General features: G+C 40.0%; 1 protein-coding gene across 2 annotated transcripts; it reads left to right on the plus strand.

The window, feature by feature from the left end:
• The first annotated feature begins 2,402 nt into the window (after positions 1-2,402).
• On the plus strand, positions 2,403-18,965 carry rel (v-rel avian reticuloendotheliosis viral oncogene homolog). Of its 2 annotated transcripts, XM_040138981.1 has the most exons (11): positions 2,403-2,492; positions 2,968-3,006; positions 4,878-5,017; positions 5,269-5,417; positions 6,314-6,405; positions 14,507-14,647; positions 15,469-15,573; positions 15,815-16,033; positions 16,171-16,236; positions 16,361-16,435; positions 16,548-18,965. In XM_040138981.1, the coding sequence occupies exons 1-11, from the start codon at positions 2,486-2,488 to the stop codon at positions 17,444-17,446; spliced, it is 1,932 nt and encodes a 643-aa protein (XP_039994915.1). In that variant the 5' UTR covers positions 2,403-2,485; the 3' UTR covers positions 17,447-18,965. The 2 variants fall into 2 exon arrangements, with proteins under 2 accessions (XP_039994915.1, XP_039994913.1); XM_040138979.1 differs by lacking the exons at positions 2,403-2,492; positions 2,968-3,006 and having other exon boundaries at positions 3,320-5,017.
• The last annotated feature ends 420 nt before the right edge of the window (positions 18,966-19,385 follow it).

The following is a 19,385-nucleotide window of genomic DNA, read 5'->3' on the forward strand; positions in this document are numbered from 1 at the left end:
CTTCTGTTATCCCGATAAAGTTGTTAAGTTTTACAAGACTTCAGCACAGGTTAGTGAGAACTTGTGAATACTTTCAGTAACTCGGACCAGAGTCGATGCTGAAATGCGGCGCAACGGACTAGTGACGTATGAAAGCATCAAAGGAACATCAAAGGAATACCGCGTCACAGCGCTTTAATAGGTGAGTGACGACACGTGAGCGTGACGTCAGGAGTGTTCGAAGCTTTTTTTTTTTTTTTAAATGCAATCTGCGGGCAGTTCGGCCCTCATCGTCATACTTTGCCTCGACTCGTCGTTTAAATCAAAGGGACTTCGTTTCCAGTCACGTGGGTTCGTGTGTGTGACGAAGTACCTGTACGTCGGGTTATAAAGAGACAAAAATGTATCCAGAGTCCACAATCCACCATGCATATGTTATTATATAGGCTATAGAAGCCTATAAGTATATGTACAATATCTGTATAGTATATTACTGTATACGGTATGTAGGTTATAGTATTGGTTATATCAGCACCATGGACAGAGCCCACCAGGAACTTTAACTTAATAAGCCTTTACCACAGCAGACATTTTGACATGTGACAGTAGGAAAAGCACAGTGTAAATAATATAACAAATGATTAATGATGGCTGAGTTCCATTGAAATGCTTCACTGGCCTTAGAAGGCTCACTCTCACACTGTCATGTCTTACTGGTACACTTGAACTGAACGGAGCCATCGTTGATGTTATCAGTAACACCTGTCCTTTTCCTACTATCGTATTTCAAAATGTCTTCTGTGAAAAAGGCCTGTTTCACATTTCACATGTAATTCTGTGTAGGCTATCAATGTTGGCTATTTTTAAAAATGCTAACATGCTGTAGCACCGTTTGCTATGCCTGGATAGACTCTCTCTTTTCAAGCCATTAAGATACTATCTACTATCCTACCTGAGTAGGAGCTGCTTGTCATATATAGAGAGTTCTATATATGAGACGTCTGTTTAAAATGAAACAACATAATCATGTAATGCTGTTGTTTACAACCTAAAACATTGATACCTATTGAAAAACAACATGAACCTTTCTCCTCCATGGACAAAGTGTGTTGTAATTCGACGATAATTTATTATTGAAAATAAAATTTACAGTGAAACAGTATTCATCCCTTTTGGGCATTTCACTGTCTTATTTCTTCATTACACTCAATCGATGTGGATGCACATAGTGTATTAGTTGCACTCATGTCTGCCCCTACACCCTGAGAGCAAACTACCAGAGGGATCAAGTAAAGAAACGTTTTATTACACTTTATTTTAAACCATAGCATCAGTAATACCAAAAACATGAAATTCATGTACTCTGCGCTTTTCAATTAAATTTGCAGGACCTGTTTTTGTCAGACATGACACCAACAACACGAACCCGAAAGACAAACCTGACCGGTTCCTTGAGAAGAATCCCCTTCGTCTTGTGCCAACACTGGCGACACCTGCTGGTGAGGTGATGTCTGTATACCCGTGTTGGACATCAATAAAGAATTTTTTAAAAGCACAGTTAAAATAAAAAAACAAAAAAAAACGTTAAAGCTAGCCAGGCTTGCTTTCCCTCTGTTTCGTGTCTTTATGCTAAGCTATAGCTAACTGGCCAGTGGCTCCAGCTACATTTTCAGTGCACAAATATGAGAATAGTGTCAATCTTTTCATCTAACTCTCTGTAAGAAAGCTAAAGCTAGGCTAGTTGCCTCCTTGCTCCTGGTACCAATTTTTCCAACTAACTCTCAGAAAAAAACAAAAACAAATAGTTTATTTCCTGAAATGTCAAACTATTCCTCAAAATGACCCTCTTGGTTTTTCGAAGATCACCAGGTATAAATCCGTTATAGAAACAGATGGTTAGCTTTGTGACTTGAACATCATTTTAATACACAACAGACACAAACTAGATTTTCCGTCACTTTTTTCTTCTTTGTGGAACACTAACTTAAAAGTGCTTTGTACAGTTTTACAAATTTACCATAACTGTCAAAGTTGACTGGCTTAAGGTATCCAGGTATGCATGATGCTGCCTCCATTCCTCACAGAGACGCATGTGGTGACATGCAGCAGGTTTACAGTAGCTGACAGTTGACTATTGATCCACTAGGCTGTTTTTTACTTTTTTCATTCGCTTTTATTCTCTCTCGCGGCTTCGTTTCCAAACTCCGGGCTGCTTTTTTGTGCATTTCCTCTGCTCCGCGTTGCCACGATGTCCCCACCACCGCGTTTTTAATCTTGAACTCCCAGCCCTTTGTGCCCCCTTTTGAGCAGTTTTTTAGTGCGCTCTGCTGTGCAGCTTCTCATTGGTCACTTCGGATGAAGGGGGCGGTGACGGAGGGGAATTCCCGCTAGTATAACAAATAGCATTTTTCTGTGTGTTGTCACTCATTCAGCTCGGGGTTCTCTGAGAGACAATAACCTGTGAAACGGCAGAGAGTGAGTGTGTGCGTATGTGTGTGTTTGCATCATGAATGGTGAGTAGCAACACCTTTATTTACTGTATAATAATCATGGTATTGTGTAGACTGAGATGTTAAGACAGTATTTATTAAATGCTGACAATCATGCCTGCGATGTTCAAAAACATACGGACTCGAGCGTATGTTTTTTTTTGTTTTTATGAAGCTTCTATGTGGAATAAAGAAATTAAGCGCTCGTGCTGCTGCTCCTAAGTTAAATACTCTTTGGCACTATTTGTTTAGTGTCTGTTTAACTAAACAATGAAACTTCCTCATTGTTGCAATGATTGACAGCGTCACTGGAGTCAGTGGCAGTAATCACAGGATAGCTTTAACAGCTCTGAACGGAACACTACAGACCAGTTTGAGGGAAATGTTATTACTTTGTCACATTATCACTGCTATTCAATACGATTCTGTAACAAATGTGCATATATATAACATATATACGTGCCTAATTTGTTCCTCTATGTCATATTTTCCTCCTCAGTTCTTATGCCCTCAATGCTTGGGGACGATCCACACCAAAGTAAGGTCATTTTAATACCTCATGTGACAAAATTAGCGACCTGTCTCCACTAGTCTAAACTTATACGTGCCAAAAAAAAAAATCGCTAAATGTAATGCAGTGTCATTTCACTTCCTCAATTTTGATTTTGTTTTGCTTTTTTCAGACCTGTGGTGTGAGTGTATGTGAGAACCAGAGATTTTTGTAGTCATCTTTCTAGTTTGTAGTGTATGAGTCTGTATATTGTGTTATAAATGTCTCTCTCTCTCTCTCTCTCTCTCTCTCTCTGTGTGTGTGTGTGTGTGTGTGTGTGTGTGTGTGTGTGTGTGTGTGTGTGTGTGTGTGTGTGTGTGTGTGTGTGTGTGTGTGAACTATATGATCTTTCAGTTCTGTGTTTGCCAATGTAGCTGCAAAATGAGGAAGGCAGGACATGGCCGAGTCACTTTTTTGGCAAACGCACATTTCTTAATTATGTCAGAAATGTAACTTGACTTGTTTCACACTGGTCTACATAACATCTGTGTGTGACCGCTGCACTTTGGTCGGAGTGCTTGTTGCTCGGCTGTCATGTCCACAAAAACATATTTTTATGTTGTTAAATCATTGGAAACAGTGTACGCCAAGAACAGAAACACTTCCCGGATCAGTTTTAGTTCCTCTATCACACAGGCATCATGTGGGGCAGAGCACAGACAAACTCATTTCATGCATGGATTTAGATGCAGAATGGCTGAGGCTTGCATTCATAGTTAACACGGATTTGATGATTTACAGTCCGCAACTATCTCAGTGAGAAAAATAACTGCACACTAAATATAGACTTTGAGATGTTATATGTAAAGAGGACTTCTAAAAACATGCACTTTTCAACCAAATTCTGCATAATTTCCACCATGATATGTAGACTAACTGCATATCACTGAATCAGTGCTTATTGGATTATTGAACAGGACAGACCGTTTTAAATTTAGCAGTTAAAATGAAATGCAGAACCAAAACAGGAAGACAAGAATCAACTCATCAGTTCTACACAAATACACAGGTACAGTTTATTACACAGGGATTAAGGAAACAAGAAAAAGGGGGAAATTAAAAAAAAGGGTGAAAAAAGAGAAATAATCAGTAGTTATTTCCTGAAAATATCAACTCAAACAGGGCATTTTTCACTACTATCTAACAACTTGTAGACAAAACGATTTATACAACTCTTTCAGAGCAGACATTTAGACTTCAAAGTAGGAAACACACAGGTCTTACAAATAACAGCAGTAATAAAGCCATGACACTGTGACAGTGAGCCAGCATGAACAATACCAGGTCCATGAACCTGAGGCAGCTAAATTCAGCCATCATTCTTACTATTTTTTACACCTGGCCTCTCCAAAGTCAAATGTCTTCTTTGAAAAAGATCATTTTTGCCCAGTTTTAACCTGCACCTCTAGATGTCTTTTGACCTGCTAATCAGATCAATGCTTCCTGGGTTATTAAATGTCAGAAACATGGCCCCTGACTGGCCTGACTCCTGACTATTTGACCCTGTAAATTTTGCAATTCCAGCAGGGAGCCAAAATCGAGCAAAAAGGAACAAATCTGTTTAGCAGCCATGGTTACATAATGCATTTATGATTTGGAGATCTGAATCAAATTTTAAAACACTTGTCCCCTGAATCTTATTTGATGAAAGTAGGTTTGCCAGTGAGTTTACTTTTCCCAACACAATGCTACTCATGTAGCGGTCAAAACAGGAAAACAGAAAAAGCAGAGAATAATGTCTTGTCTGTGTACAGATTCAACTTGGCTGTGCCTTATCATCAACTCGCCACTTTCTCGGCCATTCGTCACTTCCTCTCCTCACGCCTTCATTGACTGTTTTCATCATCTGTACTCTGTAGTGGCTGAGCCGGCGATCCAGATCTTTGAGCAGCCTAAGCAGAGGGGAATGCGCTTCAGGTACAAGTGTGAGGGTCGCTCAGCTGGCAGCATCCCCGGAGAGAAGAGCTCCGACAACAACAGGACCTACCCCAGTCTGCAGGTCAGTCAGCTCAACTTTTCTCAAGGAGAGATTTACATATGTATTTGTACATAAAGGCACCTACGGAGTACGTAGACTGTATTGGTATAATAGAAAAATATAAACACTCTGTGAAGCACATCATTTTTTCCTCCTGTCTTCCTATCCCCTCCGCATGTGTCTTTCTATACAAATTTGCATGCATGAGTGTCTCTGCATGTGTATATATGTGTATGTATACATTAAAGCAACCTTCTCCTCTTCGTCAACAGATCTTGAATTACTCTGGTAAGGGTAAGGTCCGTGTTTACTTGGTGACAAAGAACGAGCCCTACCGACCGCATCCACATGATCTGGTGGGGAAGGACTGCAAAGACGGATTCTACGAGGCTGAGTTTGGTCCAGACCGCAGAGTGATCGCGTGAGTTCTCCCCCCAGTGTCACCTCTGTCCAACAGCACTCTTTTGTACTATTTGTTAACTTCACTTTTGCGGTCATAATCAAAATAACTATCTCCTCAGTCTCACTCTTAATCCCCGTACTGTCATCAAAATACGTAAACACACTCTTTCTGTCTCACATACACACCGCAATCTGTTCAATTTGCTCTCTATTAACAGTATTTTGTGTTTCACTTGACTATTTCGGAAGACCCCGAGCATAAATAGGTGACCTCTCCGATAGGGAGGAAGAAACTCAAAATGCAAATCACACAAATACACACACACACACGCACACACACACACACACACACACACACACACACACACACACACACACACACACACACACACACACACACACACACATGCACACAGAGAAAGCATATTTGTTAAACCATGTCTGTGATGATGATGGCAATATGGGATTTCCCCAAGTGACATCACCCAAGTTTGCTGTGTGTTAGACAGAAAAAAACAGAGTGTATGTGTGTGTACTCGAGCATGTGTGCAAGAGTGTGAATGAGTCACTATCTTTTGGGGTGTATAATTTGTTAAGCCCTCATGGATTTCTGTAGTAAAATCAAATTAATGTAGAATTCCAGCCCTTCTATGCAGATAAAGTAAACTCCTCCCGCAGATCTGGATCGATTATTATCAGAAAATCGTTGGTAAAAAATGTGCTTTACTGGCCAAACCAGAAGGCTGAGATTAATTGCATCATTGTTTTGACCTTAACACACAGCTACATACACAGCAGCATCCTCTTTCAGAACATACTTCATTCAGGTGTGGCCCCACGTGTTTTGTATACTTGAATCGGGTTGTTGCAGTATTGTCAGCTTCTCATGTTAATGTTGCATTATTATTGACACAGTTTCCAGAACCTGGGTATCCAGTGTGTGAGGAGGAGGGAAGTGAAAGATGCGATCGTACAGAGGATTACCAGAGGGATCAACCCCTTCAGTGGTGAGTCTTACAATTCCAGCTCCATCTTTCCAAGTTCTGTCTGTCTCTGTTTTCATCTCGGTAATAGGGAGTACGATCCAACTCACTGTAGTTTAGCACTGACAGCCGTGGCTTCTACCTACTCGTCTAACATATTAGCTTTAGAGCCTGACCGATGCGGGATTTTTTACCACGAGTACTGATAATAGATTTCTGAGAGTAAAACCAAATCCAAAAATGTTATATAGGCTCGTAAAAACACATTAAGAAAAACACTTTAGAACACAAACAAGAACTGTGAAGCTTTGTTGTGATGCAGGACCCATTACAGTTGTAAAACATTTATACTTAAATTTGAAAATAATAATAAATTTATTTACTACTGTCATGTTGAAAATGTACTGTTAAAGGACAAGACTAGAACAATTTCCTTTATTTTTCTCATTGTCAATAAATCCCATTAAAAGATCAAAATCATTATTGAATGGATCATAGTAGCAAGTATTGTGTGTGTATCCAAAGCTTAATTTATTTAATTCCTCGGTGCCATAGAGCTCCATTGTTGTCCAAAAACTTAAAAAATAGGGAGCCACCCCATTGCACTGGGTGACATATGCTCCTTCATTACCATGAACACTGTGTATTAAATGAAATGTGTATTAAATCGTGGCTGAAAATAGTCCCTAACAAATGCACTGTTTAGCGCAGTATTACTCATGTTTGTGAAAGCTGCACTTGCCAGCTGTTTTAGGAAATTAGTGAGTTCTAAAAATCATTCACCTGCGTTATTGTGATCTGTGTCTTTATGAATCCTCTTTCATTTTTAAATGAAAACATATTTCTCAACTATAACTATGACTAAAAGTGCAAATACAACCAAAATGTTTTTAACATGAACCGAGAAAGATGTTGTACTCAAATTTGTTTCTACAGTTCTGCCATAATACTGTGCATGCTAATACCAATATATATCTGATAAGCCATTATCAGCTTACTATCAGCTCACTAATATATCATTCCGACTCTAATTAGCAGTGGACTGACTAATGGTTGTAATTGTATTTAGGTGAAATACATGACAAGTCTGAATTCTGCTGTTGTTGGTATAGTTGCTGTTATCATTGCGGCTGGTTACTGTCACTGTTGTTGCTGCTGTTACTTTTCCTGCTGTTTTTACTGTTAAACATGTTCAAAACAATTCAACAGAACTGTTTGCAAATGGTGGTTGACCCACTTCTAAGGCAGTTGAGAAGATTTTCCTAACATCAAGGCAGAAATCCGCTCTCTTACCACTCTGCTATCTACAGTAATGCCATTTCCTCTGTGTGCTTTCATTCTGCGGTCCTCCAGTACAGACAGACAGCAGTTCTCGTGTACAAACAGGCGTTGAGCTACTTCCCCATTCTTGGTCACAGTTGCTCAATTCAGCACAGTGCAGGATGCCACGTGAGAGCTGGGAATGCAGGATTCATTAAAAGGGGGAGGGTGGACCGAGGGGGTTCCCCAGCTCTCCGAGATGAAGATAAAAGTAGGGTATGGTGCTTTACAGGTCTGTAAAACCGTGGAGGGAATAGGTTTATGAGCAGTTTTTATCTAGACGTATCAGGTTCACTTTCCGTCTTTCAAAGATACAATCATGTGTTTGTTGATGATCTTAGATGCTATGGTTGGTACTTATATAAAATACTATCCAATGTTTCTGAGATTGCAGAGAGCAAATTTGCATGATGGCAGGTCCAAGTGGCAATGAGTGGTGATTGAAACTGCTTTAAGACAACTGGCCTCAGTGGACTCTGTAAACCACATATATATAGTCCACATTTTTGTAATTGTTATTCATTAATTCCTGTGTTTTCAAAAGCAATTATTCCTAATAGTTCACTGTCCCGTGGGCAAATCCTATAAGGCCCAAACACTGTATACAGAGTCTCATAGAACGATAAGGCAACTGACATAAAAGAAAATCACAAAACTGTGATACAGCTGACATTTTTAGTCTTTTGCTCTGTCTTCTGAGCTTCACCATATATAACCACATCTCTGTTCTCTCAACTGTATGATAGTGTTAGAGTTACGTAACTAATTTAGGTTTAGAGGTTCTTAGAAGACCTAAAAGAGCGGTAGTCATATCAGACCTTGCAAATGTCAAAGCCAGCTGCTTGGTTTCGTGGATGAAAAGAGAAAAAAAAAAAGTTTGCATTTCTACACCTACATGTTCACAAAATTCAAATTTAGATGTATCTAAAATAGCACTGGATACATTCATATTTCCCTTTCACATCTTCTCTATCTTATTCCTTAAGAGAGCAGTTTTAGACTTACAGACTTTGGGTGGTCCATTGTCAGGAAAAGAGATGGACCTTTATAGATGAATAAAACGTGAATAAAATGAATTCCTAGTTTTACGGTTGTTTTTCTTTGAAAAAGAAGTGTTCTCTGCAGCTTTATCTGAAAGGGAGTAAAGGGAGGTCTAAGGTGACTAGATAACCACAGCTTTGACATCTAACACGGATGAGATCATGTGAGAAATCTCGTCGGTATTTTGTCCACAAGGAGCCATTCTGACAATGAAGCGTCATCATTATCAAGACGTTCACTTCCATCCAGCAACCGTACAATTGTTGAGAGGGTGGATTTAAAGATGGATCCCAGATGACAGGTTATATGAGGGCTGTATTTTCGACATTGTAGTGTTAGAATAAGATTCTAAGATTCTATTCTTGATATTACAAGTAACCACTAGTACAAAGTACAAGATTCAGCGTTTTGGCACTGTGATATCATACAGTTATGTGACACTCACTTGATCATATCTAGTGAAGGTAGTGTTATTGATCAGGTAGACATGACCACACCACAGAAGTAGATCAAAGATATTTATTGCTAGAGAATGTGTAATGGGCAGCTGGATGTCTTTTTCACATGGCTCAAATCTTCCCCTCTCTTCAGCTCACTTCTGCTGTGAAACTCAGCTGCTTCCTGTCTTTCGGGAGATAAGCCAGCCCCATGCTCACCCTCCGTCACTCACCCCAATGCACTCGCACAACTATCTTTACACACTTACACACATACGAACCTTTCTGACCTCACCTTATGCATGTGAAGTGTTGTTGGAGCTGTGTCGGTGGAGTTGTCTGTAGAATGTGAGAGACCCCTGTGAGATTACAGAGTGGCTGAGATCACTGATTAAAAAGCTCCCACCACCTTTGCTAGTGATGAAACAGAACTGAATACTGCGTTTGACGTAGAAAAATGTTTCTCTATTACTATTCCCTCACATTTCACGGTGTTGTGGTGGTGCACCTGGTAAATGTATGCGTACTTCACATGGGGGATGGTGCTTTCTTTTCCACAAATCTACTCAAAGACACAGTCATTGATCATTTAAAGTAATAGGTATGTCTATGCAGTGCATTAGGTTAAATCACTATTGTTTTATATATTACTGAGTAGTAGACAGAGGAAAAACTAAGTGCTCCAATAGGGGTCAATAAGAGTTTGTTCATGTTAGCGAAAATAATTTCAAAGCTCGTGGTTGTATATCACATCTCTTAAACCTGTGAAAAAAACTTATAAGCTTTAAATCTATATTCAGATGTTCGCAAGAAGTCTCACCATTGATATTATTTGTGTGCAAATTCTAGTTGGTCATTAAATTTTTTATAGAATTAAGAATTTTGAATTTCACATATTTTTTCGAGGCTCTCAAATGGGAAATTGTTTCTGAACTTCATTTCACAAGCTGAAAATCTTGCTTATCTGTATTTGAGCCCATAGTTTTTGCTTGCTCCATCACTCAGTGATATAAAAACAATAGTGGTTAAACCCTCACAGCCACACCTATGACTTTAAATCACTATGGAATGTGTCTTAGAGCAGATTTCTCTGTTTTTTGTTTTTTACCAGATTTCTCTCAGCTTTTTCAGTAGTTTACAAAGTAATTTTAAACCACAGTCTTTGGAATTATTTCCGAATATCATTCCAAAAGCTCAAAATCTTCCTAACCTTTATTTGAGTCTATACCAAACATATTATTTCTATTTAGAAGTCGTGGGTCACTTTAAAGTCAGTCCAGGGTGTTGGTTGGTCAGTGCAGTTGAATAACATTATTATGAAGCACTATTCCAATGTTTTTGTTTTTTTTTACACCACTATTAGTTTTAGCAACTCATCTTTCCTCTGTTTCTCTTTGCTTTACTTCAGAGGATTACTATGCTGGAAGTGGTTATTCCATCGGCATTTTACTCTTTCAGTCATTTGCCATTGCCAGAATACTTGCTGGGTATGTTTGTATCCAAACCATCCACTATAATGTTTGTGCCTCAAAGCGATTTCCCTAAGAGTTGTAGAGCTATACACAGATTTCAGAGAGACAACGGACTGCCACAGTAGTTTTATAATACACTGTAGGTATATATGATGTAATTATAATATGGCTCTGTAGTCATTGCCTCAGCCTCAGAAGACACACAAACTGAACGTTGAAGATCATGAGATCTGGTGAAATTGTGAGTCATGCAGTGGAGACACTGTTTGTGGTGAGGCTTGGCACCTGCCTCCCCTTCTTTCTCAGTCTCACAGTCTGCACCCACATTCATACTAACCACTTACCCCGCAACCGCCCACCCCCGACCCCCCTCGGTCACTGACCTCGTCCCCTTGACGCTGAAGTTTCATGCAGCCAGGATGCCCGGTGACTCTGGGCCCAGGTTCTTTCCACCACACACATCCACTCACCACCAGTTTTACCTACAACCTACTTTCTGCACCTGTCCAGCATCTGCCTCGATCAATAACACACTCCACAAACACTCACACACATACCACGCATGAAAACCAATTTAGTATGTTCCATCAGTATTTGCTCTGACAGTTTGGCTTTCGTACAAGGGCAAGTCTTCATTTCTCCCTCCCTCAGTTTCTCCACTGTGTATCTATCTGTTCCACCTACAGAAGACGAACCTGATGACCAAACAGAAATCTGAAGTCACTAAAACCTCTCTGCTCAATGAGTATACATACCCAATACATGGTATATAGTATGTGCTATATAGTATATGGGAATGTCCCAGAGAAGAGTGTCGATGAAAATCCTAACAGGAAGCAACTTTTATGTCTTGCCATAATAACTTTTATATATTAATGACATTGTTTGGCAGCACTCCAGACAAAATGCCATATTATTTATGTTGAATAATTGACAGTGACTCATAAGAACTAAGTGATGGCCGGGTGATTGATTGATCTTTATTACAATCTCTAAGATTAAATCAATAATAATAAAAACTAAAAACAGTGTGGGCATGGCAGGCGGAGAGTCAAGAGGGCAAACAGGAGAGTGCGAGATGATCCTGAGGCACAGAGAAACAGTGCTTAGCGCAGAGCAAAATACGGGAGGAGATAAACTCAGAATACACACTTCTAAGCAGCCGTGAGCGCTTGATGCCAAACTGGCTGAAGCAACAATCTGCCGAAGAGTGGATGAAGAACCGGAGTAGATATACTGCTGGGCAGATGAGTTGATGGTTGATGGTTGCAGGTCAGGGAGCCAGGGAGCCAATCAGGGAGCCAGGAGAGAATGAGGAACGCCACGCCCACAGCACAGACACACATACACACAGGGAGACAGACGGGGCAGGACAGGAGACAGGAGGGAGACAGGGAAAACTGGAGTCACGACTGTGACCAGGACACAAGCTACACAGTGCTCATATGGCTTTAAAGGCATCATAAATAACACTTTAAACACATTTTAAGCACCATGAAAGTCATTTTACAATAATGATGACCAAATGGGGTATTTTATTACAATGCATCCAATATAATGGTTTTAAACCTGCTAAATATAAACCGCCCCCTGTCTGTAGCTTAATATTTAACTGGCAGATATGAGAGAGGTATCGATCTTCTCATCTGACTCTCCGCAACTAAGCCCAAAATTTCAAACTATTTCTTTAAGGCTTTATCCAATAAAAACTGCAGCTGATACAAAGCAGGTCAGACAGTCGTAGTGCTATATACCATCTAATATAGAACATTGTTATAAAAGTCAGAGCCAGACTGACACATTTTGGCCGAATCTGATATTTAATATCAGAGCTTGTGAACAAGCTTCATGTCAACTAACATGAAAACCTTTCCTTTTGTGTATTGTATCATTTCTCACTAAAATTGCTCAAGGAGAAGTGGGGAAAAGCTAAAATGACTGTAGAGACATGTTAGTTGTTTGCTCTTTGTCTTTGCTTGTTAATTCCTCAACTGTGGACTCCAGTCAGACTCTAGGCACAAACTTGATGACTTCTGACTAAGCAAAATCCAAACAGATTTGTAACTGCACTTATGACCGGTGACTTTACTTGTACTTGAGCCTTGAGAAGAATAATTGCTGGTGCCAGCAGTGTATGTAGAGACAGAGCAGGAAAAATACTAAGATAGCTGTATGCACTAAACATGTCCAGTACACATTCAGAAAGGATGAGGAGTTTCCCTACATTTCGTGTGCAACTGCACTGCAGTTTTTTGTTTTTTATTGTATATTGACTGGTTCCTCTCAGGAATATCAATGTGATATTAACCAAAATCTGGTACCTGACTGTTTTGAAAATAGCATTTAGAAGTGGCACAAAATTTGCTGAGAAACACATTACAAAGGACTCAAAAACAAAGTTTAAGACTTGAGATTTGACTCGGCAGTCACTCATGTCCCACCACTTTCACACACGTCAGGAGCCACCATGGTCACTCGTGCAGGATTCTCATCTGTGTCGTGAAGACGCTCACACACAGAGGCATACACTCACACTTCTTTCCAACCCGAGGTGACGTCACTGAGCGTCACCGTAGTGACAAATCGTAGGCGGGGATGGCCTCAAAGTGAGCATGATAGATAGAAATTGAGAGATGGAGGAAGAGAAAGTAGGCAGATGTGAAAAACTGTTGTGTGTGTGTGTGTGTGTGTGTGTGTGTGTGTGTGTGTGTGTGGGCGTCTCTCAGTAAAAGCTCTTCCTGCAAGGTGTGTGTTTGTGTGTTGCCTCTGAGGGCGGGATGTGTGACGCTCACATGTACATGTATATGTGTGTGTGTGTGCGCAAATGTGTGCGGATGAGAATGTAGGCTGGGGACGCCTGAAAAAGCTTATCTGTGACGTGTTTGTGTTAATCCAAAGTTGAGGTTTTGGGGACAGCCTACAGATGTGACAGAAACATGAGAGCATTATAGCAAATTTACTTACGGTATCTATCTAACTATGCTTTAATATTTTGACGTGCATACTGTATATTATGCATCATTCAATACTATATTTTTGACACGTTGGTTTATTATATCATTTTGGGATTATATCATTTATCATGCAGTTTCACCATGTCCATATTATTGTTATAATACCTCATAATTAGGGATGTAGTGGAGTAAACATCCATAAACCAGGTTTAACCACCAGTTTGAAACAGGGTCAGCTCACCCAAATTACAAATCGAATTCTTTTCCACTTACCTCTGGTCCTTTCTGGACCTGCAAATATTTTGTTATACTGACATTTTGAAATATCCACCTTTGAAACTTGCTCTGTCAGAATTGAATTTGTTTATGGTGGTCAAAGCAATGAAAAACCGCATTGGAGAAATGCATTGGAAAGTGCATTTTCATAAACAATGTCCTGGTTACTGTGCAATTAACAGCTTTCGTGGGGACTTTTTTTGACAGTAGAAACTAGTTCCACTGACAGTTCTAGTTCACCTAGAACTCTTCTCAAATGTCTTTTCCCAATGCTTTGAGCACCACAAATAAAATTCCATTAACTTTACTATTATGTAAGTTGTGTGGCTGCGGATATCTCTAACCCTGTCTATCTACCCCTAACCTCTGAATATACAGGTGGAATGTACATTGTTTTCAATAACTGTACTTAAGTACAAAGTTGAGGTACTTTCACTTCAATGTATAAGTCTGTTCCACCATAATCAAACTCTGTGATGTGAGCAATCCTTTCCTTATATTGCTGCTTGCATGTCTTATGTCCGTAATAATGCGTTCAGTAAGCATCAGTGCGTTTTTTTCTCATTTACTGTAAAAGTGATATTGACACTCATGTCTATGCGTGCATATGTGTGTGTGACCCCAGTGCCACGCGAGCAGCTGCTGCAGACAGAGGAGTACGACTTGAACGTGGTTCGCCTGTGCATCCAGGTTTTCCTGCAGGATGACAACGGTCACTACACGCGTTCACTCCAGCCCATTGTCACCAACCCCATCTATGACAACAGTGAGTGGCTGAGCTCTTCCTGCATAAACTGTGTTTATGCTGATGTCATGTTACAATTACAAGTCCTGAGAACATAAAGAAATAGCTAAATCATATATGTAAATGTGTGTGTGTGTGTGTGTGTGTGTGTGTGTATATATATATATATATATATATATATATAAAAAATACAATACCGGCTGCCTGAGATTAGGTGTGTCAACATTAGGGTTCAGCTGTTAGTGGATTCCAAGAGCTGATGATGTTATAACATTATATAAAGATGCAAATATTTTGTGCTTGTATTAATGTCATTTCATGCACTTACCTAGAATTAAAAGTAATAAGAATAATACAATGCAATAATTGAGGAGTTATACAAGCTGTGTTTGCAAATACAGTTCTGCAGCTGCAGTGTTTGTGTATGCAAGTGTTTGTTGTAAGACCTGTGTACGTGTGTCCCATAGATGTTCTCTCAACACTGTTCCAAGTGTTGCACATAGTGAACTAATTCAGTGTTCCTCACACACATTGAGAAAGGGGAAGTTCTTTATACACATTAACCCTCAAACAACACTGTTACCATGGAGCACTTCCTCTTCTGACAACAGGCATGTGACATGTGACTCAACTTGGTGAAGCTTCAACTGTAAATTGACTGTGTTTTGTTTGTTTTTTCACAACAATACATCAGTAGATCAGTAGATGGAGTAAAGGCAGATTCTAACATCATCATACTTATACAAAAATAAATGTTTTCTTATGTGTAGTGTGCACTGTTAGTTGTTAGATTTGTCGCATCTGTTGGGTAACATGTTTATGACTTGTTTCTGCATCATCAGGGGCCCCAAACACAGCAGAGCTGAGGATCTGTCGGGTCAACAGGAACAGTGGCAGCGTTAAAGGAGGGGATGAGATCTTCTTACTGTGTGACAAAGTACAGAAAGGTACATACTATCAATGTTTTGTATACCATTGCAATGAATCGATCACCATTTTATTATTTTACACATTTTACAGTATACTATATGTTTTTTATATAGCTTGCATCTATTTTCTCTTTATTCATCTTCATGCAATAAATTAATCCTATTAATCCATTTCGTTTTTCATAGCCATAGTGCCCATCTCTTTGCATACTCATTCAGTTTTCCATTCCTATCCTCCCATCATCCCCCTTACCGCCAGATGACATTGAGGTGCGATTCTTCTCTTCTGACGGTTGGGAGGCCAAAGGCTCCTTCTCCCAGGCTGATGTTCATCGCCAAGTAGCCATTGTCTTCAAGACTCCGCCCTACTACAACACCTCATTAACAGAGTCGGTCACTGTGCACATGCAGTTGCGGCGACCTTCCGATCAGGAAGTCAGTGAGCCGATGGATTTCAGATATCTGCCCGACGACAAAGGTGAGCAATGAATGTCTTCTTTCTGTGACTGATAAAGTCACACTACCACCATTTTTTTTGTGTCCGATGGTAGTGTCCAGGAAATGGGGCCCAGTTATTTTCAGATGATATATGTGAACATTTTGTGTTTACTATAGATCCTTATGGCTACAATGAGAAAAAGCGCAGAAGAGAGCACTTGATGAAGATATCAGGATTGTCAGGTAAGAGATATGGTACTGTATGAACAGTACAACCCATCTGATACAATTCCACATGTATGACCATGTCCTTTGTATGTTGATATACATGTTTGTATTGTAACAAAGATTTCTGGCCTTCCTTTAGGTGTTCCTTTTGCTGGTCTAGCTATGAACAGGCCAAAGGCAGTGCCACAGAGTACCATGAGTCATATGCGGAAAGGTAACTGGTTTCCCTCAAATAGCCACCTTAAGACAAATACTTCCAACACTTCAATCCAGATCAGGACAGCACTGCCCTGCTATCACATTAATAGTCACTATATGTTTTCCAGACCTCAGCAACATGTACCTGAGGCCACAGCCCACACCCACGATGCAGCAGCAACCTGCTTTATTCAACCAGCCCTACCAATCAGGGCCTCAGAATGTGATAATGACATCACAGGCTTCTAATTTACAAATCAGCCAATCATGGGCAAATCCCAACCCAGTACTCTCAATGGATACAGTCACCATAAACCCGTCTGGTGCCATGAGTAATTTGCCACGTCCTAATAGCAGCAGACAACAGCAGCCAAACCGTGGATCTGGTTACTCCCACAGAGTGGAACACAACAGCTGTGAGAATAACACCCTCCCCCAGCTCTCCATGAGGGACTTGCAGTGCTTGGATACAGTCCCCCAGGCCCCTGTAATGAGCCATTCAGAGACCCAGCCACTCTTCCACCTGCAGCACCAAAGGAACGAGCTCACATCGGAGACCCGGGCCCAGAACCATCTAGGAAACCAGAACCAGGGTCTACAGACTGTGTGGCCTAATTTCAATACCCTCAATCCTGTCCAGAACATCTTTAATGGGTCAGTACCTGGAGGTGGAGGGGGGTCACAGGGCCTGGGCTCTTTCCCCTTCCTAGAGGGAATGGAAGGGGAAGATTTTCTGAAGGGCCTCGTGGGAGGAGTTTCTCAGACTGGCTTCCAGCTGAAGCAGGAACCCCAGATCACAGTGGGACAAGAGCAATCCCCAAGGGAAAGCCAAGGAAATACTTACACCAACTTGCTTCCTCGTCCCATGAGTAATGGCACAAACATGGATCCAATGATGCAAGACGGTAGTGGCAACACCCAAGCTCTTAAGAATCTGCAGAATCCTTACTCAAACAATGGCATGGCCCCAGAAGGCCACTTTTCAACTTTGGCTGACTGGATCAAAGCAACTCAGCAAAGCGACTGAAAGAAGTGACATTTTTGGTATCAAGAAATAAACAGCTCCAAGAAGCAGTTCCAAGGAGTACATCAGTCTTTTTAGCCTTGAAAAACCAGAATTTTTGCTTCTCCCATTCCTGCTTGGTAAGACTCACTGGACATTTGCTTTGGCTATTATGTTCGTGGGCATGAGACCAAAATTATTTGCAGGCAGTTGGATCCATAACCAGACAAAGGCATTGTTTCTAAGTGTTAAAACTGAATACTGTCTAGTTCCCTCTTTAGCAAAGGCATCACCGAGGATGCTTCCTATATCTGTTTGGCCAACCATGGCAATTGGTAGGTTGTCATTTGTCTTTGCTTCCAATAATTAATCTGTAAAGACAGCTTTCTGCTGAAATGTATCAACCAAATTTGGTGTCTTGGCAAATTTTCAGACAAGAAATAGGTCATGCAGTTCCAGAACCTTGCCTCGTTTTATATCAAGGACACTTTGTTTAATGATTGGTGTAGAGCGTGATTCTGTACAGGTTCCACCACAAGCATGTTTTAAGAAGTGCCGAGTTGCATCATTGCTCTAATCACTCCCCCTAATTCACTGAATGGTTCGGCTTCCAGCTACTGTTGTTCTCCAGACTAGCCAATAAAACTGAGCTCACATGAATTCAGCTGGTTTCTGCAAGGTTAAGACCTGTATGTGGATGAACCCTGCCTTAGGTTGTAAGGATAATAATGATCTCATCAACACACACACACACACACACACTGATGGTTTCTTAGCCAAGGTTAGATTTCTGAAGAGGTGAATGTTCTACTTTCTTTCTTTGTCTTTCTCAGGTGAAGTTGGATTCACTGTCAATGTACTGTATAGTAAAGAATGTTTTGTTGGGTGTTTGATATTGAAAAAAAACAAGGGTAAATGGATGTAATGGATTTTGAAAGTACAGCAAAAAAGTGGCTTACTATCATGGGTTTATTTGTCATTGCTTTTTAAAAGATTCACACATATTATACGTGTCAGTTAAGGTGTGTCACTGTTCTGTTGATTTTTTAAAAGAGTATCTGCTGTTAAATGCACTCTGTACATACATGTTAGCCATAGTTGAGAGTGAAAGCAATAACTATGCTGAAACACTCAAGAACTGGCAAGGTACTGAAATTTCCATTGAGGAAGTGGGAGGAAGCACATTCAGTGGTGTCCTTCCTTTGTAATGACTGTGTCATACCAGTGATCACATGTGTTATCCAGAGTTCTCAGAGCATTTTTACCAGATGTTTTATAAATACAGATGTTTTTGTGTTTTATTGTTTTTAATTCATTCAACTGATACTCTTAGGGACAGTTACAAAAAGCGCCTTAGTCAAGACAAATTTGATGGGACACATGGTTGATGATGGACACTTTGCAGCAGCCTGCAAGGCAACTTTGTCGCCACTAGCCTAGCTCAGCCTAACATGTTTTCTTACTTGTATACCTTCCAGAAGCTTTATGGTATTATTTTCATGACTACTTTGTAAGTTTTGCTATTTTTTTTTTTTTTTTTTTCTACAGGATAATTTCTTAATAAAGAATGTCTTTTTCCACATCTTTTGTCATTTATTACTATGTTTACATTGTAATTATACAAACACTCTATAGATGACCAGCACATGCAAAAAACATATTTATTTAATAATAATGCACAACAAGGTGTCGAAACACAAGAAAATAATGGATGATAGGGCCAAGTGCAAGATTTTCTATTCTGGGACACCTCAGAGTGTATTATCCCAGATATGACATGACCACATGACAAAAAACATTCATTTATCATTTGTCCGTATAATGAAGTTTTATCTATACAATAATATTGTGTTAAATTATGGTATTTAGATGTTGTGGTGAACAGTTCTCATGTCTAAATGAATACTAACTGAACTTTTACAAAAAATCTGTCACATCTTAAACACTTTAGAACTCCTTATTT

Source organism: Xiphias gladius, chromosome 11, assembly GCF_016859285.1.
Source record: "Xiphias gladius isolate SHS-SW01 ecotype Sanya breed wild chromosome 11, ASM1685928v1, whole genome shotgun sequence".
Taxonomy (NCBI): domain Eukaryota; kingdom Metazoa; phylum Chordata; class Actinopteri; order Istiophoriformes; family Xiphiidae; genus Xiphias; species Xiphias gladius.

Excerpts from the sequence above, each read along its gene's own strand:
- rel (XM_040138979.1), top strand. The coding sequence starts at position 4,754 with ATGTCTTGTCTGTGTACAGATTCAACTTGGCTGTGCCTTATCATCAAC. Across the intron at positions 14,648-15,468 it reads CAACCCCATCTATGACAACA|GGGCCCCAAACACAGCAGAG; the intron begins GTGAGTGGCTGA and ends CTGCATCATCAG. Across the intron at positions 16,436-16,547 it reads CATGAGTCATATGCGGAAAG|ACCTCAGCAACATGTACCTG; the intron begins GTAACTGGTTTC and ends TATGTTTTCCAG.